This window comes from Schistocerca piceifrons, chromosome 3 (genome assembly GCF_021461385.2).
Source record: "Schistocerca piceifrons isolate TAMUIC-IGC-003096 chromosome 3, iqSchPice1.1, whole genome shotgun sequence".
Taxonomy (NCBI): Eukaryota; Metazoa; Arthropoda; class Insecta; order Orthoptera; family Acrididae; genus Schistocerca; species Schistocerca piceifrons.
In genome coordinates, this window is record NC_060140.1 from 494,222,507 (window position 1) to 494,246,026 (window position 23,520).

General features: G+C 42.2%; 1 protein-coding gene across 1 annotated transcript in view; it reads left to right on the forward strand.

Annotated features, from left to right (window-relative positions):
* The window catches only part of LOC124790100 (DIS3-like exonuclease 2), a 227,914-nt gene that overhangs the window by 128,125 nt on the left and 76,269 nt on the right, over positions 1–23,520 (forward strand). Inside the window, exon 12 of the mRNA XM_047257666.1 lies at positions 23,243–23,513. Within this exon, the coding sequence (XP_047113622.1) occupies positions 23,243–23,513 (271 nt within the window). The remainder of the gene's footprint in view (positions 1–23,242; positions 23,514–23,520) is intronic.

Sequence of the window (23,520 nt, forward strand, 5' to 3'; positions counted from 1 at the left end):
GTTTCATGAGGATTTTTCATGTGGATAATGTGAACCAAAGTTTGCTTAAAAATAGACACTTGAAACAAATGTTAAGTTTAGCTTTTTATATATCTGGAAGTAACTGCGGGATAAATTTGAAACTTTGCGTTATTTTGATAAATATAGCGACCAGCCACTTTGTTACGAGTTTTTATTTAAACTAGAATGCGTTTTGGGCCTTAATTAGCATAATACATATTTGAGTCTCCAGTCAGTACATACTAATAATATCAACAGCAAAGTGAATGCTGAAGAAAATAATTGTGTATTAACTTAAATAAAAATACATAGCAGAGTGGCTGGTGGCTGTATCTATTAAAATAATATAATCCACAGTCACGGAGCTCAGCAGCCAGTAACATTGATAAATTAGTGTTGAAACTTTGCATGAAATAGTTTGCCAATTCAAAGACTAAGAATATAAAATTTAATTCTCCTAGTGCTTTCCAATAGTTTGAAAACTGAGGGCAAAGTTGGTAATTTTTGTAAAATTGCAAAAAATGGTTGTTTTTAGCCCAATTTTACAAAAAAGTGTTTCTGCTATAATAAGTACAGAACCAGACTAATTATAAACTTCAAAATTTAACTGTGCATTACCAAGGCATAGGATTTCATAGTAATAAAATTGCTGCATAACAACTGCAATACACATCACATTAATTGCCACTGAGTTTATACAATTGTTACATGGTGTAAATTTTGGTGAAGTTCACAGCAGTTTGCCCAACAAATTTTTTTGGAAAGGTTTCATGTTACAGAGAATTTTGAGTATCTATTATAGTGTACAATGATATTGATGGACTAGTTTAATTCTAGTTTAAAGTAAAGCTTATTTTGTATTCACATAGTTTGCTCTTTATGTGGAATGTTAGTGTAATGATGGAAAAAATGTATAAATGTAGTGCCATGGTCCTTTGTGGCATAACTACTGTCGGTTTCTTTTAAAGTGAGAAAATTAGCATCTCCATCACTATAGGAGCCATGCCCAATAGTTGTGCAACAGCAGCCACTGTTGTGTTTCTTTACCTTAGCTTCCCAAGTGCGATAATACATTTCTCTTAAATATCACAGACAAGAGCTAGAACAGGTCTCTCTTAGGATCCTAAGCTTATGTTTACTTCAAGCTACTTGAATGTTTTACCAGCTTTTATTAATTTGCTGTTGAATGTTATGAGGAAAACTATATTGCTGGGCTGATGGTGCCACTGACGGTGCTGGAGTAACTGCAATAATGTGTTGTTCCAGAACCCAGCAATTATCACTTCTTGATGTCTGATATAATGAATTTGCTATGCTATGTGGGTGTAAAAAGCTTGTTGAAGCATCCTTCTGGTCATGAGGGGTTTCATAGATATTTCCAATCCACCACTCTTTTTCACAAATGTGTGCAGTGTATTGCCCTGGCTGGAGATTTCATGTTGATATATGACCTTCATTACTGTCAGTATTTTTTTTTTATTTTTTATTTTTTATTTTTTTACAAAAGTCTCCATCTTTTTCCCTCAGTTTGTAAACTCTTGGAAAACACTAGGAGAATGAAATTTTGTGTGACCTTGTGTTTGTGCAGTATTATGTGCAAAGTTTCAGGTTTGTACAGCAATTACCCCCAGAGATAATCCAAACTAAACTTCAAAGCATCTGTTTTTGCAACTGACTTTGCTTCAGCTTATCTAAATAAAAAATGCCCATGATGTAGATTTTTAAATTATTATTTTGCTTAAAACAATGCAGAATGTTGTACAAGATTGCCTAGTTTCCTTTGTTTAAAGAAAATGTTGCTGGAGATAGAATGTCTTCTATTTGCTGAAAAGTCCGGGATGCTCTGTTGAAAGTTGCACAATGGGGTCAAACAAATGACTATATCTCTGCAAGTGTAATATTGGTAAAAGTAAGACTTTACCAATATTCATTGGGAACATGTGAATGTTCACACAAAATTCCAACAAAAAAACAGAAAGTGTAGAGCAGATTTTAAAATCCAGCTCCTCACATATGTAGATGCATGTGCAACAGTGCCTACCTTCATTGTGCATTAAGCCCTCAGAGTCTCAATGATCAAAGTCAAGTGGAGTAGCCGTAAACTGACTTCTAGACTTGTGCAAATGATGTACACTACATAGATTCCCAAATGACATGGCTTTTTTTCCAAATTTATTATCACCACAAACATTATAATGACCAGATTCTGTTTCATATCAAACATTTAGATGCAAGTAGACACTAGCACTGTCCTACAACATCTAAACACAGTAGCAAATCAATTGCAGTCCACTTATACTTGGAGTAGAATAGGTGACCATTCTCAAGTTGGCATTGAATTATGTAGATAGTGGAAATAGTAAGTTGCATGATGACTGCCCGTGAAGTGCAGAAATGTATTCAGTTAACGGGGAAACATTAACACAAAATAAACAACTGATAACTGTAAAGCACTTCCTGATCAATGTTTAGGTGGGAACTGAAGTTTAACCAAATAGCTGTTGAAAAATACAACATATGAGGTTACATGATCAGAATACTCTCCCTGAAATGTTAGACATATGTTTACCAGATTTGCACTCTAGGCTCAATATTAACACAACTTAAACTAGCTGCTGTTTCTCAAGATGTAGCAGAGGTGTTGCACGAGTACTAGTATCTCCTGGGATTTTCATCATTGTTACAAATATGTACAGAGATGTTGTGTGTTTAATAGCTCTCCTGGGACCAACTATTTTGGGTGTGGGGTGAACTATATAAAGACCGGCACGTGAACTTATTGTGATCTTGAAAACCACATAATCATTTGAAAAATGGTTTTCATAGATTTTTTTCTACTTAGTATGGACTATAAGTATTAACAGTAACTCTCTTTGTGAAATATGTGGTGATTTAGGAGATTAGGAAAGTTTACAGAACCTTTTTATGTATCTGTACTGGGAATAGTCCATTTATGGGTACAAGCACCATATTGAAAATTATGGAAAATTATGCAAAATCTTAATTAATGGCTTAATCAATTAGTGGAATATGTCAACTTGTGTATAAAAGTGAGGCCAACAAAAGTATAATGGGAAAGGTCAGAATCTAACAAGCACAGAGACAAAATATGCAATGGAAAACATAGGTACTTACAAACTTTAACATTAATTATCTTGTAAGTTAATTAGTTTCACTGAAACTGAAATATGTCACAGAAAAGACAGAATGTTAGTCTTTACAATGAGTGATGTCACTGTGTCCGTAAGTACTTATTAACTCACATGAACGCTGCAAAGTCGTAATGTAATAAAAGGTTCGGTAATTCATATGTTTTGATTAACAAGGTTTTCAGTGAAACTAGATACACCATTGGAATCATCACATTGAATATAATGCCTTGAATAATGAATGCAAGCTGTGGAAAAGCTAGTTAAGGTTTTGAAATATTTAAGCATCTATCACTTAGTAAGAAAATGTAAGCAAATTCAAAAATAAGTGAAGAAAAAATTAATTATTAGTTTGGATGCAATAGAGCAGATGGGTGTTTGCAGTTTGCTCTGGTAGAAAGCAGCTTGGTTAAGAGTGCATAATTCATAATAATATGCTGAGAAAGTTGGGGAAGAGTGAAACGTTATTTTAGATTATCAGGTAAGAATTTTGATTTTCCTGACCTCAGTGAGGACTTAAATATTCACAGAAAGAGGAGTGCTATGTTGATGGTACCATAGCTTGATCTTTCTCTCTCCTTTCACCCTCAGATCAGAACAACTTGCCCTCCCTTTCTAATGTTTCACAGCCAACAAGCGAACATATTTTGATTAAAAGATAATCACATCAGGCAACAAAATAAGATAGGATGTAGTGAAGGCAGGGACTAGGAGAACCAGAGAAAAGAAGATATCGTTAAGAGTAAATGATACATTGGTATCACATGTGTGCGGTGTTGTGAAACTTTTTAACAAACATTTTTCAACTGTTACTAAAAAGAAGGTCTTGTCAGGTTTAGTAAATGCTGCCATGGAGTATGTCGAACTAACCATCATAAATAACTTCAGTTATAAGAATATGACTCTCACCACACCAGGAGACTTCCAACCCACAGGTTTTTGCCAAAATGTGCCTGAAAGCCACATTCATAGGCGACATGTGTATTGTGTTCTGACCAATAGTTGCTTTCATGGAGGTTTAAAATATCTTCATGAGTGAAGTTAGATTCATCAGTCTATATCTCATTGTTTATAAAATGTTCACTATCTTCCACCAGGTGCAAAAGCGATTCGCAAAACTGTACTCGATGAATGCAATCTTCTGTCGGTTGATGTTGAGTTAACATATAATGAAATGGATGCAGTTCTTAATCATGCAACATTTCAACAACTAGTCTTTAAGATATTTGGAACCGCTGTGCAATATCATAGGTTCTTCACCAAGGTGATTTGTGAATGGTTTAAAGAATTGTGTCCTCTTCTTGTGGAGTACGTCTAGTCCTGGAACGACCTCTGTCCATTACTTGTGGATGAAGATCACCAGTTTCCTGATGGTGTTGCTCCAGGCAATGAAGGATATTCTTATTGGGTGGCACCTTTGAGGCTACTGTGCAACATACACATGAGCAGCAGCAGCAGCAGCAGCAGCTGCTTGGTTATTGGATGCACCCAGCACCAAAAGCATATCAATATATTCATCATTTGTTTTGTTTACTCCGCTGGGAAGCCATCCTACAGGAACTTGACAGAACCAGTCATGCTCGTGCACTGTGCATTTAGTAAACACATATAAGCTTTTTAATAGATCCCACTGTCATGTGACAAAATGATGTCCTGCTTATAAACGACAAGAAGTAGGAACACAAGCGTAAAAAAAAAAAAAAAAAAGGAACCTGTTGAGGATTTGAACCATAGCTCCATGGTAGTTGTGGGTTTAATGTCCCAGCAGCCTACCCAGTCAGCTATGATGTATGATACACTAGTGCAGGGTGATACACATTCCTCTGTACACTCAGATGTACTGGATAATATCACAGTGTTGCCAGCTCCTTGTTTTCATACATGTGCTTTTAAAATGTACCCAATCTGATTTTGCTAGATAAATTTTGGTCTTGAACCTGGATGAGGAATCGCATGCCAACATCAAAGTGTGACATTTTTTCTTCACCCTGTACATTTTAAAGTCACAATTTAGATTTCTAGAAGGATGTGATACTGTGAAGATTATGTACACGTGAAGTCAGGGCCTTCTTATTAATTAGACAATAAATTACAGATTATTAGTTTATTTTGTGATCTGTCAAAGGCGGTTGACTGTGGGTTGGGCCCTCTGCTGTCGCCTGTTCACATCTCTGTAGCAGCCAGTTACGAATTTAGCTATTTTTGTCGTTACTAGCAGTATTTCTTGAGTTTCATGGGTATTTTTCTATTTAAGAGGTTTAATATTGCATTGTTAACTGTAAATATACATTCAGGCAGTCTGTAACATGGTTCTTATTTCTTCTGAGCAGCCAGCTAAACAGCTCATTAAGGCATCAATGTCCATTGTTGACACATCAGGAGGGTAGCAAGTTGCATATCTAAGTTTCTGTCTGCTTAAATAGTTTTCTCTTTCGGTAGTCCTGCTAGGATGGGTAGGATGTGTGCATGCTGTGTGTAGAGACGCAGGAGGAACTGACCACAGTTCATGATGAAGGTGCTTTTGGCTATGGTCAGCTGCCTTCAGGCTGCCGCCTCAGGGTCTAGCAGTGTTGAAGAATCTGACATGTCATATGGGATACTCCAGGTGCTGCTTGTTTCGCCCATGGGCTCTGCACCCGATGCATCTCCTAGTGAACCCAATGTGGTGGATCTGCTCCCACTGCTACGGGTTCTGACACCATTCTCAGTTCTTACAGGTGGAGGTGGTAAAGGCTGCTGGCCTTGCTTGCAGGTTGCAAGCAGAGCTTGAAATTTGTGGCATTGTTCCCAGAGATGAAGGCAATCCCTTGGTTTGAAGCTGAATGGAGGGTCTCAGCCAAAGGCTTCGTCGACTCTCGTGAGAGTCTAGGCTGCAGAATTATGGACCTGCATTATTGAGTGGGGATTTGTAGGGCTCCCCTTGACAGGTCAGGACTGCACTACACAAAAGGAGCAGATTCTCAGGTAGCAGAGTACTTGTGGAGAGCATAGGAGGGTTTTTAGGTTAGGCAGTAGTTTGAGGTACTTTGATGGACAGTCAGTATGCAGAAAGGGAAGTCAGACCATGTTCAGTAAATTGTCAAAGCATTTGTAATAAAGTTCCGAATGTAATGGCCAAAATTATTCTTTGGATCGACAGCTGGCTGAAACCTGAAGTAGAGAGCTCTGAGAAATTTAGTGAATCATGGAACATATATCAGAAAGACAGATTAGATGCTGTTGGAGGAGGTGGGGGTGTTCGTAGCAGTTCATGAAAATGTAGTCTCTCCCTTAGGTCGCAGTTGAGTGTCACAGTGAAGTTGTCTGATCGCTTACAACAGGTCTATCTGGAACCAAGTTAACTGTTGGATGCTTTTACTGGCCACCCGCTTCTGCTGTACCAGTTTTAGAGTCATTCAAAGAAAGTCTACAGTCAGTAGCACGTGAAGATGCAGATCAGGTAATACTAATTGGAGGTGACTTTAACGCACAGAGTATTGACTGGGATGACTATGGATTCATTGTTGCTATACAGGTAGACAGTCTTGTGAAGTACTTTTGACCACATATTTCGAAAACTGTGTTGGGCAGTTAGTTTGGCAGCCCATACGCAATGGAAATATGTTGGAACTTGTATCTACAAACAGGCCAGACCTTGGTGTCGGCATCAGTACAGAGATGGGGATTAGTGATTTCGTTATAGCAACTATGGGTACAAAAGTTAATAAATCAGTCAAGAAGGCTAGGAAAGTCTCGTAAACTGACATATGGTCAGGAGAGTGGTGTACTGACCATGTGCCCTTTCATATCCATATCCAGTGACACCTGTGGGCTGAGGGTGATAAGACAGCCGGTTGGTAGCGTTGAGCCTTCATGTCTTGTTTAGGCAGAGTTTAGTTTTAGAAGGCAAATAAGCATTTGTTAGCATCTCACTTAGACATGAATTGACATCTCATAGTTCCAGTAAGATGGACTTAGAGGTATTATGGATAAAGTTTAAACATATTATAAATCATCGTCTGGAGAATTATGTACCTATTAAGTGGCTTAAGAATGGAAAAGATCCACCATGGTTTAACAATGAAATTTGGAAGATGATGTGGAAGCAAAGGCTGTTGCACTCTTCGTTCAAAACAGATCTTGTAGATGATGGCAGGCAAAGATTAGTAAAGACTTGTGCACCTTTGAAGAGATGTGTGTGTGAAGCATACAATAACCACCAATGTCATACTTTAACGAAAGATCTGTCTGAGAACCTGAAAAAATTCTGGTCATATGTTAAATCACTAAGCGTATTTAAAGCTTCCATCCAGCTGCTCGCTGACTAGTCTGGTATGGCAGTTGTAGATAGCAAAACAAGAGCTGAAGTTTTAAATTTTTTATTTCAGAAATTATTCACACAGAAGAATTGTACAAACATACCATTGTTTGACTATCGAACAGACTCCCTTATGGATGACATAGTAACAAACATACCTGGCATAGAGAAACAACTGAAAGAGTTGAAAACGAACATCTCACCAGGTCCAAATGGAATCCCAATTTGGTTTTACAAGGAGTGTTCTGTAGCATTTGCCCCTTACTTGCCCCTTACTTTGGTTTATTTATCGTGAATCTGTCCAGTACAAGGTCCCAAGCAGCTGGAAAAAGGCACAGGTGACTCCTGTATATAAGAATGGCAAAAGGACAGATCTGCAACATTACTGGCCAATATCCATAACATCCGTTTGCTGTAGAATTCTTGAACGTATTGTCAGTTGAAATGTAACAAATTTTCTTGAGCCGGAGACGCTTATGTCAGTGAATCAGCACGATTTTAGAGAGCATCACTAAAGTAAAATTCGGCTTTCGCTTTTCTTACATGATATACTGTGAACACTGGATGAAGGGCAACAGGCAGTGCTCCATGGGAGACTGTTAATGAAGATATGAGCATATGGAATAGGTTCCTAGATAAATGAGTGGCTTGAGGATTCCTTAAGTAATAAAACCCAGTATGTTGTCCTTGACAGCGAGTGTTCGTCAGAGACAGGTACTGTCAGGAGTGCCCCAGGGAAGTGTGATAGGGCTGTTATTATTTTCTGTGTATATAAATGATATGTTGGACAAGTTGGGAAGCAATGTGTGGTTGTTTGCTGATGATGCTGTGGTGTACGGTAAGGTGTCATTGTTGAGTGACAGTAGAAGAATACAAGATGACGTAGACAAAATTTCTAGTTGGTGTGATGAATGGCAGCTAGCTTTAAATGTGGAAAAATGTAAGTTAATGTGGTTGAGTAGGAAAAACAAACCTGAAATGTTCGAATACAGCATTAGTAGTTTCCTGTTTGACACAGTCACCTCAATTACATATCCTGGCGTAATGTTGCAAAGTGATATGAAATGGAATGAGCATTTGAGGATTGTGGTAGGGAAGACAAACGCTCGCTTTGGCTTGTTGGTAGAATTTTGGGAAAATGTGGTTCACATGTCAAGGAGACTGCATATAGGATGATGGTGGAACCTATTCGAGTACTGCTCAAGTATTTTGGATCAATACCACATTGGATTGAAGAAAAACATAAAAGCAATACAAAGGCTGGCTGTTAGATTTCTTACCAGCAGGTCTGATCACCACACAAGTGTACTGGAGATACGTTGGAATAATGGGAATCTCTGAAGTGGAAGCGACATTCTTTTTAATGAACATTGTTGAGAAAATTTAGAGATCTGGTGTTTGAAGCTTACTGCGAATGATTCTACTGCCACCAAGAGACATTTTAGGTAAGGATGACAAAGATAAGATATGAGAAATTAGAGTTCATATGGAGCTGTGCAGCCAGTTGTTTTTCCCTCACTCACTTTGCAAGTGAAAGAGGAAGGGAAATGACTAGTAACGATACATGGTACGCTCCACTAAAAATATGTAATATGAATTATTTGTGGTGTGAACTCAAAAACATCCTGCAGAGACCTATTCAAAGAACTGAAGATGCCAACTACTGCTTGCCTATGTATTTATCCTTTAATGAAATTTGTCATAAATAACATTTTTTTTTCAAACTAAGTGCTCAATCAATACAATTATTATTAGAAATAAGACTAATCTTCAAAAAGATTTAGTCAGTAACATTAGCACAGAAAGGGATCCACTATTTAGGAACACATATTTGCAGTAACTTCATCAGTCATGAAAAGTTTTAACTTCTAATAAAGTTCAGTTTAAGAAGAGCACGGAGCATTTATTTGTAGCCTGCTATTCCTACTCTATTGACAAATTTCTCATTAAAACAGACTGTTGTGTACTGTTATTAATCATATCGAATAATGTGTTATTTAAAATGTGGCTTCTGGAGTAATGCGATCAGTGTAAGTAAGTGGTCTAAACTGATTTTTCTCTTTGATGATGGATGGTTAGAATAGCCTAAGAATTGTCATACACACCTCAGTGTATTATACACCTACATGTATTGTGACAAGTTAGTTATTACCTTTTAAATGAAAGTATGTTTATACATGAGTACCATTTCATTTAAGATCTGTGGGCAGTACATGAGCATTTAAAAAAAATATGTATTGTGTATTCTTTTTTTCTGACTTTTCTGCATCATTGAGGATCTCCAGATACAGAATGAAGTAATGCCTTGAAATTATCACAGCAGGAACTGCTATGACTTATTCTGGGTGTGTCCAGTCTGCCCTTCTCATCTGCATCCTGTCTGCTAACATACATAGAACATTCTCTTTTGTCATCATAGCTGTAACAAACAGTACTCAAGTGTCTACATGTCTCAGGAGGGCACTGGGAACTTGAAGACTCTCGTTAGCAGATGTCTATCAGCACCCCTAGCCCCAGTGCATCTCGTGACTGAGAGTATGCCTCAAGACGGCGATGACCTTATGGGCAAGACTTAAGGTTAAGATGACCAGCTCTGTGCAGCATAATCACCTGGGTATTTCATCAGCAATTGTTTGGCCAAAGTTGTTTCCATCTGGCTTTCTAAATAAAACATTATTTTATCCAGCTGTGTTGTTGTCCATGTGTCGTAATATATTCAGATAGAGTTCAAGTTTCATCAGGTATTCCACCACTCATATCGTCATTATATGCAGATGAACAATGGTGAAAATTTCACCGCATGTGGTATCATTCATATATCCAATGCAGCACCATCACAAAAAGACTGAGATAAGCTGTTGTCAGATCCTTTTACAAGAAAGGTAGTAAGATGATATTTAACAACTGATTTGACTGCTTACGTGTTCCTCAAAGGTACTGCATAAGAATGTGTGTGGAAGAACCATAACACACCTTTCTCAAAATACGATCTTTAGTCAACCTCAACTTGGATTTAAAAGTGGTGTCTTCACATAAAATTTTCTCGGTTCAGAAATGCAGAGTGTACTAAATTAAAATGACAAAACTTCCGACTGAAATTTTGCATGACAAGCCAGAAGTATTTATTGAGCAGTTCACAATGTTCTTATAGCAATACTTGAATATTATAGTATCAGAGGTCTTGTTGGTAACCAGTTTTCATTGTATCTAAACAGGTCATTGTATCTAAACAGGTCATTGTATCTAAACAGGTCATTGTATCTAAACAGGTCATTGTATCTAAACAGGTCATTGTATCTAAACAGGTCATTGTATCTAAACAGGTCATTGTATCTAAACAGGTCATTGTATCTAAACAGGTCATTGTATCTAAACAGGTCATTGTATCTAAACAGGTCATTGTATCTAAACAGGTCATTGTATCTAAACAGGTCATTGTATCTAAACAGGTCATTGTATCTAAACAGGTCATTGTATCTAAACAGGTCATTGTATCTAAACAGGTCATTGTATCTAAACAGGTCATTGTATCTAAACAGGTGCTGAAGGTCAAATTAAGAAACAAAATGGCATCCTCAGTTCACAAATAATCACTACACTTCGTTCCACAGGAACCAATATTGTGTGCGCTCTTGTTCTCCTTATATGTAAATGATGTGCCGTCATATAGCCAAGAAGCAGAAATAGTGTAATGAAGAAAGTTCAGCATAAGACGTATTAAAAGAAATTTTCTTGGAAATTAATAGCTGGTTTTCTGCAAATGAACCATCACTGAAATCTTTGCAATATGCAATTTTGTATTTGCACAAGTCTGGCCACAACACAAGAAGAAATGTCTGAGGAAAAACCAGTAAATGAAACAGAATGTTCTGATTTGTTAGGTGTTTATGTTGATAAGAACCTGAACTGGAAATCACATGTTGTGGATGTTTCCATCGTCTAAGCTGTGGGACTTTGCTTTACAGATAACACCAGATTTTGGAGATGATAATGTTACAAAGTTGATTTAGTTTTCCTATTTTAATCTACTCAAGTTTTACAGCATCATATTCTGTGATAACTCATAATTGAGGCAAAAAGTATTTATTGCACAGATGTATGTTTAGCATAATTTACATCTACATCTATTTCTACCTGTACATCCATACCATGCAAACCCCCGTGAGGTGAATGGTGGAGGGTATGTCCCAGTTTACTGGATATTAGGATTTCTTCGCATTTCATTCTCGAATGGAGCATGGAAAGAATGATTGTTTGAATGCTTCTGTGCATGCAATAATTATTCTAATCTTATCTTCACGATCCCTATGTGAGCAACACCTAGGGGGCTGTAGTATATTCCTAGTCATCAAGTTCTCAAAACTTTGTTAACAGACTTTGTTGGGATAGTTTACCTCTGTCTTGAAGAGTCTTCCAGTTCAGTTCCTTCAGTATCTCTGACACTCTCCCATGGATTAAACAAACCTGTGACCATTCATGTTACCCTTATCTGCATACATTCAATATCCCCTGTTAGTCCTTTTTGGTACGGGTCCCACACACTTGAGCAATATTCTAGAACTGATTGCTTGAGTGATTTGTCAGCTATCTACTTTGTAGACTGATTGCACTTCCCCAGTATTCTGCCAACAAACCAAAGTCTACCACCTGCTTTGCCATGACTGAGCCTAAGTGATCATTCCATTTCATATCCCTACATGGTGTTACACCCAGGTATTTGTATGAGCTAGCCAATTCCAGCAGTGACTCATCAGTATTATAGTCATAGGATACTATGTTTTTTTCATTTTGTGAAGTGTACAATTTTACATATCTGAACATTTAAAGCAATTTGCCTGTCTTTGCACCACTTTGAAATCTTATCAAGATCTGACTGAATAGCTATGCAGCTTCTTTCAGACAGTACTTCATCAAGGATAACTGCATCATTTTAAAAAAAAGTCTGAGGTTACTATTAATATTGTCTCCGAGGCCCTTAACATACAACATGAAGAGCAAGGGTCCAACACATTTCCCTGGTGCACACTTGAAGTTACCCAGTGTCTGATGATGAATCGCCATCAAAGATAACATGCTATATCCTCCCTACCAAAAAGTCCTCAGTCCAGTCACAAATTTCACTTGATACCCCATATGATTGTACTTTTGACGATAAGTGTAGGTGTGGTCCTGAATCAAATGCTTTCTGGAAATCAAAAAATACTGCATCTGTCTGACTGCCTTGATCCAAAGCTTTCAGTATATTGTGTGAGAAAAGTGTGAATTGGGTTTCACATGATCAATGTTGTTGGAATCCGTGTGTTTTGGCATTGAGGTGGTCATTCTGTTAAAGATACCTTATTATGTTTCAGCTCAGAATATATTCTAAGATTCTACAACAAATCAATGCCAAGGATATTGGACTGTAGTTTTGTGTTCAGTTTTAATGATTTGAGCTGTTTCTCAGCTCTGTTGACACTAATATCCAGTGGTGTGAGAATTAAATTGGGGCAATTATCCTGGGGTTTCCTTTATAAAGGAACATTTGAAAACGGTGTTAAGCATTTCGGCTTTTGCTTTGCTACAGACAATTTCAGTTCCTGTCTAATTCACTAGGGACTGGACACTTAACTTTGGTGCTGCTAACAGGCTTTATATGGCCAGAATTTCTTTGGGTTTTGTGAAATATCATTTGACAAAGCTGTGATAGTCATTGAAGGCATCACATATTGCTCTCTTGGTAGCCAGAAGTCTCATTCAGCATCTCTCTATCTATAGCCCTATGCTTTGTTTTACACCTATTATGCAGCACTCTCCATTTCTTTAGAAGTTTCTTTACAATGACAGTATAACATGGAGGTTCCCTCCCATTTTGAAATGTTCTACTGGCTACATATCTGTCCAGTGCATGGTCACCTATTCTTTTGAACTTCAGCTGTGGTTTCTCTACATGCTCCTGCCTTGTCCTGAAAGTGTTAAGTTTCTGATTGAGCTATTTCACTACTATTTTTTCTAGTTACTGAACACACAAATCTTTCTACTTGTTTTAGTTGTCCTTTCTATTTTGGTAATCATTGTTGCTGCAACTGTGTCATGGTCACTGATACCAGTTTCAATATGGGCATCCTCAAAGTTATGTCTATTTATTGCAATTAGATGCCCCATATTTTCATTATAAGTTGGGTTCCTAACCCTCTGTTCTACGTAGTTTTCAGAGAAGGCATTTAGTTATGTTTCACAGGATGTCTTATCATGTCCATCACTAACGAAACTGCAATTTTCCCAGTTAATTGTGGGATGATTAAATTCTCCAACAATTATTATAGTATAATTGGGGGACGCACATCCAAGTGAACTGAGATTTTTGTTTGTGAAGTTTTTGTTTACATCAGGAGATGAGTCTTGGTGAGCAATAGAAGGATCCAATTATTATTTTATGCCCACCCCTGATACTGAGTCTTGCCCAAAGACTCTCACAAGAAACTTCAGTTTCTATCTTGGTTTATTTGAGTTGGATACTGTGGATAATGGAATGTAGTCGCATTAAATCAGGTGATGCTGAGGGAATTAGATTAAGAAATGAGACATTTAAAGTAGTAGATGAGGTTTGCCATATCGGGAACAAAATAACTGATGATGGTCGAAGTAGAGAGGATATAAAATGTAGACTGACTATGGCAAGAAAAGCGTTCCTGAAGAAGAGAAATTTGTTAACATAGAGTATAGATTTAAGTGTCACTGAAAGTATTTGTATGGAGTGTAGCCATGTATGGAAGGGAAACATGGTCGATAAATAGTTTAGACAAGAAGAGAATAGCAGCTTTCGAAATGTGGTGCTACAAAAGAATGCTGACGATTGGATGGATTGATCATGTAACTAATGAGGAGGTACTGAATAGAACTGGGGAGAAGAGGAATTTGTGGCACAACCTGACTAAAAGAAGGGATTGGTTGGTAGGACACCTGAGGCATCAAGGGATCACCAATTTAGTATTGGAGGGAAGCATGGAGGGTAGAAATCGTTGAGGGAGACCAAGAGATGAATACACTAAGCAGATTCAGAAGGATGTAGATTGCAGTAGTTACTCAGAGATGAAGAATCTTGCACAGGATAGAGTAGCATGGAGAGCTGCATCAAACCAAACCAGTCTCTGTACTGAAGATGACGACGACGATGATGATGATAACAACAACAACAACAACAACAACAACGACATCAACGACATCTACTGTGACAAATACACCACCTCCATTTCCCGTTGCCTATCCTTTAGACATACACTCAAATTTTCCCTAAAAATTTCACTGCTAAAAATTTTAGGTTTCAGTAAGCTTTCTGTGCATAGCATTGTGTCAGCTTCACTGCTTTTCAGGAGCGCTTCAAACTCCAGCACTTTGTCGTGAATGCTTCAGCAGTTAATCATTTGGATATTAATACTCTTACCTGTGGGAGGCATATCTTTCGATTACTCTGTTGCTTCTGGGTTTTCTACAGCTATTGTTATCTGGTTCGGATTGAGAGTCACCTAAAAAAATATAAAAAAGCCCACAGTCAGCTACCTGAGTAGCAGCCTCTGATGTGTAGTGCACACTTGACCTATTTAGGGGGATCCAACAGTTCTCAGCCCGATGGTACAAATCCAAGAAATCACAGCCTAGCTTGTCACAGAATCTTCGAAGTCTCTGGTTCAGTCCTTCCGCTCAAATCAGAGCCAAAGGGCCATGATCAGTTCTGGAGACAATGATGCAAATTGTGTGCTTCATTGAAATTCCGTGCACAAGGCTGGTGTACTCAGCCTTCTCTTCCAGTCATTGGAATGAACCAAGAATGACCTCGGAGACCAGACGACAGGCATAATTTTTTCCAACGTGGCCGCAATCTGCAGTTGATTGCACGTTGTGCCCTCAATGGCTGCTGGAATAGCCACTTCAGCTTGTTGAATGAGGCCCCACACGCATACATGTTGAGGACACATGATATCCTTTCCTGTTCCTTCCTGCCATTTCCCTAAGGGGTACCATCATGTGCCGTACATTTGAACTGCTGACGTTTAATAGACCTACACTTCCACGTTTGCCTAGTCTTGATACCAGTCCGAACAGCTTTTCCCATAAGAGGTGAAATCAGTCCCACTTTTTCAGTTTCAGTGGAAGACAGCATTTCTCATACGTTTGAACTGGTGACGTATAGTAGGCCTACCCTTTTGCGTTTGCCAAGTCTTGATACCAGTCAGAACAGTTTTCTCCAAAAGAGGTGAAGTAAGTCCCACTTGCTCAGTTTCAGTTTTGGTGAAAGACAGAATCTTCCTTCCTGGTCTCCTTCCACCCTGTATAGGATGCCACTTGCAGTCAAGTGGGTGAGTAATGACAGATCCTGTGCTTTCTGCAGAGTAGATAGGACCCACAGGAAAGGATAGTACTTGAGGTATCTGTGGTATTGGTATCACAGGTACACGACTCTTGGGAGCTCTTACAAGATACGCAGCAGCTGCCAATCGTTTGACAGTAGAGCTAGGACGATTTCCAGTTGCTTACTACGAGTGTCAATGAAGTCATCCAGTGTTCACCCCCCCCCCCCCCCCCCCCCCCCCCCAGCAGGTTTGGGGGTAAGAATAGGCCTGCAGTATTCCTGCCTGTCATAAGAGGTGACTAAAAGGAGTCTCAAACATTTCGGCCTGTATGTGATGGTTCCCTGTCGGGTTTGACCTCCATATCTCAAAATTTTTCCGAAGAGCGGGCCGATTGGGGAAGGGCGCCTTACTTTGTGCATCGTGCGTTGAGACCTTTCGTCATTGCATTGCAGTCCTGCCCGCTCTCTTGGGCATGGATACGTTCTTGCGAGCATTTTCCACCATGAAATGTGCAGTGCCACTTTCTGCGCTGACGACGAACGTGGACTACTTGTCACCTAATATCCAGCACGGTAGCCAGTCCGTTGTGGTGGGGCCGCCGTGTACCCTGTTGGTTGTAGCCCCCTGACAACACAGGGATTGCTCTACTGATGCCTGCGCCGTTAACTCCCCACGTATGCCAAGGAGTAGCTGCCCATCTCCCTGGGGCATCGGGACTCCCGGCAATGGCCATCCTGCCAGGTGACCCTTGCTGAGGCTGGGTGGCGCCCTTGGGGAGGCCCTTGGTCGGAGTGGGTGGCATCAGGGCAGATGACCCACAGTGAAGCGTTGTACATCATCTCTCGCTGGCGGCCAGCCGCCAGCAGTCTCTAAGTGTTCTCGGGCTCAATTTAACGCTTGGAAATATGATCTGAAAACGTTTCCCTCTCTGGCCACACTGTGGGAGGAGCGTAAGTCTCAGGATGGCAGTGACAGTTATTCGCCCCGGTTCCTAGTTTGTACAAGAGTTGATGGGGAGTCTTTCATGCCCACAAAGCCTCAGTTCTTCGTACAGCATTTAGAGGACAAGTTTGGGGAGGCGGAGGGCGTGCCCAAAATGCGCTCTGGGTCAGTTTTGATAAAAACAGCATCCTCTGCCCAGTCATGAAGGTTACTTGCTTGTGACAAGTTGGGGGATGTTAACGTTACCATCACACCACATAAGAGTTTAAATATGGTCCAAGGTATTATTTTCCATAGGGACCTACTTCGCTGTCTGATGACGAGCTGCGTGCCAACTTAGAGTGTCGAGGTGTTCATTTCGTCCGGCACGTTCATCGGGGTCCGAAGGATAATCAGGTTGCTACTGGTGCCTTCATCTTGGCCTTCGAGGGTAATACATTACCGGAGAAGGTCGAGGTGATGATCTACTGTTGTGGTGTCAAGCTCTATATCCCTTCCTCGATGCAGTGCTTTAAGTGCTGGAAGTTTGGCCATATGTCTTCCCGCTGTACATCTAGCCTCACATGTCGAGATTGCAGACGCCCATCACATCCCAATACTCCATGTGTCCCGCCTCCAATCTGTGTCAGCTGCGGAGAGCATCATTCACCTTGCTCGCCAGACTGCAGGATCTTACAGAAAGAGCACAAAATCATGGGATAAGACCCTGGACCAACTGACCTATACTGAGGCTAAGAGGAAATATGAACGACTACATCCTGTGCGAATGATTTCCTCCTTCGCCGCTGCAATGACAACTGTGTTAGCCCCGTCTGTTCCGCGACTTCCAGTCGGATCGCCGAACCGTACAACACATACCCCCTTGCCCGTAGGGGGCACTATACACCCTGTTGCTCCTGCACCACCTACCTCGGAAGCAACACCTCCCCCCCCCCCCCCTCCCCACCCCTCCCCACCGCTCACCCATCAGGGACGTTCGTCCCCGCTTCTAAGCTGGAGAAGCGTCCAACTTCTTCGGTTTCTCTCACTCGTAAGGGGTCCCTTGGGTCCCTCCCTTCCCAGGTTTCCACAAGCGGGAAGGCTGACACCCGACAGTGGTATAAGTGCCCACAACCAGCTGGTCATAGGGCTTCGCGATCCTCCTCTGTCCCGGAGACTGAATCGGTGAAGTGCTCCCAGCCAGTGAAACCCAAGGAGCAGTGTGGGAAATCCAAGAAGAAGACCTCTAAGCCCAAGGAACTAGGGGTGGCACCCACCCCACCGCAACCTCCAAGCTATGCGTCTGAAGATGAGGTGGAGATTCTGGCATCCGCTGAGGACCTGGATCTCGCCGTTCCCTCAGATGCAATGGATAGCAGTTGCACAGGTACTCAGTCGGTGGCAGCAGGTGACCAGGAGGCGTAATCTGCCTCCCCAGTCCCTTCACGCCTTTCTCGGCCATGGATAATGTCATCCTCCAGTGGAACTGCAGCGGTTTTTTCCACCATCTTGCTGAGCTCCGACAACTTCTCAGCCTTCACCCTTTCCTCTGCATCACTCTTCAAGAAACTTGGTTTCCGGCGATGCGAACCCCCACCCTCCATGGCTATCGGGGTTATTATAGGAACCGGGCAGCCTATGAAAGGTTCTCTGGTGGTGTCTGCATCTACATCCTTCACTCTCTTCACAGCTCGTCTGTCCCTCTACAAACACCTTTAGAGGCTGTCGCTGTTTGGGTGTGGACGCCTCAGGCTCTTACTGTCTGCAGTCTGTATCTTCCACCGGGTGGTGATGTCCCACAGCATGTCCTGGCTCCACTGATAGCCTAATTTCCGCCACCTTTTTTGTTACTGGGTGAATTCAATGCCCATAACCCTCTGTGGGGTGGATCAGTGGCTACGGGCAGAGGCAGCACCATTGAGCATGTATTGGCACAGCTTGACCTCTCCATTTTAAATGATGGTGCCTTCATACATTTCAGTGTGGTGCATGGCACATACTCAACCATCGAGCTTTCGATCTGCAGCCCTAAACTCTCACTGTCTGTCCAGTGGAGCATGCATGATGGTGACTTGTGTGGTAGTGACCACTTTCCGATCTTTCTGTCACTGCCACAGCGTCACCTTCTGGGCACCCTTGCAGATGGGCTATGAATAGGGCTGACTGGGACTTTTTCACCTCCATTGCCACTATTGAGCCTCTTTCCAATGAAGTTACTGCTGCGGAATCTGCTGTTCCCCGTTCTTCTGGGTCCCCTCGGTGGAGGACTGTGCTTTGGTGGTCACCTGAGATTGCTGGGGCGATTAAAGATCGCCGGCAGGCGCTCCAGCGTCACAAGCGGCATCCCTCATTAGAAAACCTCATCGCCTTTAAATGCCTCCGTGTGCGGGCCCGCTGCATCATTCGCCAACACAAGCAGGAGTGCTGGGAACGGTATGTCTCCACCATTGGCCTTCATATCTCTCCATCGCAGGTTTGGGCCAAGATTAGGTGACTCTATGGCTATCACACCTCTGTCAGCATCCCTGCACTCTCACTGAATGGAGCAGTTTGTACTGACGCCAACATAATTGCAAACTGCTTAGCAGAACATTTTGCTCTGAGTTCCGCTTCTACAAATTGCCCACTGGCCTTCCGCTCTGTGGAAGAGTGGTTGGAACGTCGGACCCTTTCATTTCACACACGCCATCCTGAATCCTACAATGTTCCGTTCAGTGAGTGGGAATTCCACAGAGCCCTAGTCGCTTGCCCTGATATGACTCCTGGGCCAGATCGCATCCACTGTCAGATGCTCAAACACCTCTCGGCGGACTGCCAGCGTCACCTCCTAGACCTTTACAACCGTATCTAGGTCGAGGATGAGATCCTGTCGCAATGGCGGGAAAGCATCGTAATCCCCATTTTGAAACCTGGCAAGAACCCACTAGAGGTGGACAGCTACTGCCCCATTAGCATCACCAACGTTCTTTGCAAGTTGCTTGAATGCATGGTGAGCCGGCGGCTGAGTTGGGTACTCGAGTCTCAGGGCCTTCTGGCTCTGTCTCAGGGTGGGTTCCGTAAGGGCCGCTCTGCCACCAATAATCAGGTGAGCCAGGAGTCTGCCATCCGTACGGCCCTTGCCCACCGTCAGCACCTTGTTGCTGTCTTTTTTGACATGCGGAAAGCATACTACACCACATGATGACATCACATCCTCTCTACGCTTCATGGTTGGGGCCTTCGTGTTCCGCTGCTGATTTTCATATAAAATTTTCTGTCACATCGTACCTTCCACATGCAAGTTGCAGCCTCCGATAGTTCCCTCCGAGTTCAGTGGTCAGGAGAACGGGGTACCACAGGGATCTCTCTTAAGTGTCTGCCTGTTTTTAATTGCAATTAATGGGCTCACTTTGGCAGTGGGAACGTCTGTCTCAGCTTCCTTGTATGCTGACGACTTTTGCCTCTACTATAGCTCCTTTGGCATGGTGGCGCAGTGGTAGCACACTGGACTCGCATTCGGGAGGACGACGGTTCAATCCCGTCTCCAGCCATCCTGATTTAGGTTTTCCGTGATTTCCCTAAATCGTTTCAGGCAAATGCCGGGATGGTTCCTTTGAAAGGGCACGGCCGATTTCCTTCCCAATCCTTCCCTAACCCGAGCTTGCGCTCCGTCTCTAATGACCTCATTGTCGACGGGACGTTAAACACTAACCTAATCCATTGGCATTGCAGCTGCTGAACGTCAGCTGCAGGGCGCAATCCGCAAGGCACAGTCTTGGGCTGTAGCACATGGCTTCCAGTTTTTGGCCGCCAGGACCTGTGCCATGCATTTCTGCCGGCGAAGCACTGTTCGCCCTGAGCCACGGCTTTATCTTGAGAACGAACCTCTTGCTGTGGTGGAGACACATCGGTTTTTGGGTGTGGTTTTCGATGCCCGGTTGACTTGGCTCCCTCATATTCGGCAGCTTAAGCAGATGTGTTGGCAGCATCTTAATGCTCTGTGTTGCGTGAGCCACACCAGCTGGGGAGCTGATCGGTCTACCCTCTTACGGCTCTACCAGGCGTTAATTCAGTCCCATCTGGATTATGGGATCCTGGCTTATGGTTCAGCATCCCCTTCTGTGTTGCGGGTGCTGGACCCCATCCCTCACAGCGGGATCCGTCTTGCCACTGGAGCTTTCCGGACGAGCCCTGTGCACAGAATACTCGTGGAGGCAGGTGTCCCTCCACTGCGGTTACGGCGCCAACATTTACTGGCCGCTTATGCTACACACGTTTGTAGCTTGCCCGGGCATCCTAATTATCTTCTCCTGTTCCCTCAGTCGGTTGTCCATCTCCCAGAACGTTGGCCCTGGTCGGGTTGTACGATCGCAGTTTGCGTCAGAGTGCTTCTTTCTGGGCTTCGGGTTTTCCCTCTTCCACCTCTTTTCTGGGCCCCTCTGCGTACACCCCCGTGGTCTGTGCCCCGCCCATGCCTTTGGCTCGAATTGGCACAGGGCTCGATGGACTCAGTCCCTCCTGAGCCCTTCTGCCGCCGCTTTCTTTCCATCCTTACCATGTATCAGGGGCTCTGGCGTTGTCTACTCTGATGGTTCGACGGTTGCTGGTCGTGTCGGTTATGCTCTCACTCTAGGGGACCATTATGAACAACACTCTTTGCTGGCTGGCTGCAGTGTTTTCACTGCTGAGCTGGTCGCCATCTCTCGTGCCCTAGAGTATATCCGATCCTGCTAAGGTGAGTCCTTCGTTATCTGTAGCGACTCCCTGAGTGGTTTACGAGCTCTCGACCAGTGTTCCCTCGCTCTCGTCTGGTGATGGCTGTCCAGGAGTCCCTCCATACTCTTGCCCATTGTGACCGCTCTGTGGTCTTTGTGTGGACCCCTGGTTATGTCGGCATCCCGGGCAATGAACGTGTTGACGTGCTGGCCATAAAGGCTGTCGGTGCACCAACGTTATCAATTGGGCTTTCGGAGAGTGACCTCCGGGCTGTTTTGCAGCAGAATGTCCTTCGCACCTGGGGTGAAGAATGGCTCACCCTGCCTTCACCAAACTAACTTCGGGCCATCAAGGAGGCTACCGTTGCGTGGCGCTCCTCCTTGCGGGTCTCTCGCAAGGAGTCTGTTGTTCTCTGCCGGCTGCACATTGGGCACACTCGGATGATGCACAGCCACTTATTGTGCTGTGAGGACCCGCCTCTATGTCACTGCAGATCCGTTTTGACGATGGTCCACATTTTGTTGATCTGTCCCCTTTTAGCTGTGCTCAGGCAGACGTTTGCGTTGCCTGATACGCTCCCTGCCCTTTTAACAGATGACACTGCCATGGCAGGCTTAGTTTTGCGTTTTATTCGGGCAGGGGGCTTTTATCACTTAATCTAAGAGTTTGTCATTTTTTTGTGTTGAGTCTGGCATTTGGCTTACGATTTTAGATTGAGTTTTTAGTGTGTTTCTCGGTGGTTGGCTTTTCCTTTTTTGTCTCTATGGTCGGCCAACCACTGTCACACTCTGTGTGATTTTAATTCGTTTTGTCTGATCTCTGTCTGAGTCTTTCTTGTCCTGTGTCATCTCTTGTCGTCTCCATTGTTCGTTTTTATTCTGTGTGGTTGTTTGAAGTTTTGGAAAAAGGGACCGATGACCGTCACAGTCTGGTCCCTTCAATCCCACAAACCAACCAACCAATCCAGTGTTCAAGAACCAGCATTCACACTGTGGCTGCATTTCGGCTGGTGCAATATATTATGGGACAGTGAACGAGTTATGTGTTGTTCACTCTAGAATCTCTTCTATACAGTCCTGTAAACAGTTGCCCATACTAACTTCACAGTATGTTTACTCTCTTATGAAGTTAGTCCAATTCAGATGAACAGTTACATTCATAAATGTAAGGAGAAGGCTTTCATAAATGTAAGGAGAAAGCACAGAAAGAAACGAGGTAGTCAGTCATAAAAAATCTTTGACCATTTACCCAGTGATGTAAAGTATTTAGTAGATAATAAAATAAATGGCAAATAAAATAAGAAATTCTATCCAAACTAAACTTGATGATCTGCTCTTAATCTGTACCTGCACCTCCAACACCATCTGGTTGAAGTACACTGTTACCGCAAACTGTAAAATGCTAAAGATGTGCTGGAATTTGAAGTTTGTGTGTGGGGGGGGGGACCTGTTGATAGGTAATATATCTTCAAACTGTTGGGTGAAGCTGTGAACATTTTAAAAAATATAAAGTAGTGAGTTTTGAAAACTGAACTTAATCTGACCTTAAAGTTTTTTAATTTGTCAGTGCATCTAAACATGAAACTTTTGTAATGACAATAAAAGTTGAAAAAGACTGTTACATAGCACTTGTTTGGGAAAAAGGAAAAAAAATTATTTGTACTGTGCTCTCCATGCTGTCACTTTTATAAGTGTTCATTTGAAAGCAAATTAAGCTGCATTAACTGTTAATGCTTAAAACTCCCACACTTTTTGATTATTGCGTTACACAGTGTCAGGTATTTATGATTCATTTTATTTGGTCATACAAAAAGACTTCCGTACATGTTCATCAATATTTTTAAATTGCAGGTTAATTGAAGAGTTTATGCTGCTGGCCAATATGTGTGTTGCTAGGCAATTACATACTGATCATCCTGAACTTGCATTTTTGCGATGCCATCCAGGACCTGTTACTTTAATGTTGAGTAAGGTAAAGGCCACATTTGAGAAGCGGGGAATTCACCTTGACGTATCGTCAGCGGGTGCACTACAAACATCAATGTGGCGCTACAGTGGAGATGATTTTGTTAGCCGAGCTCGCATGATGGTCATTTCTTCATTATGTGCCCGTGCCATGTCAGTAAGTA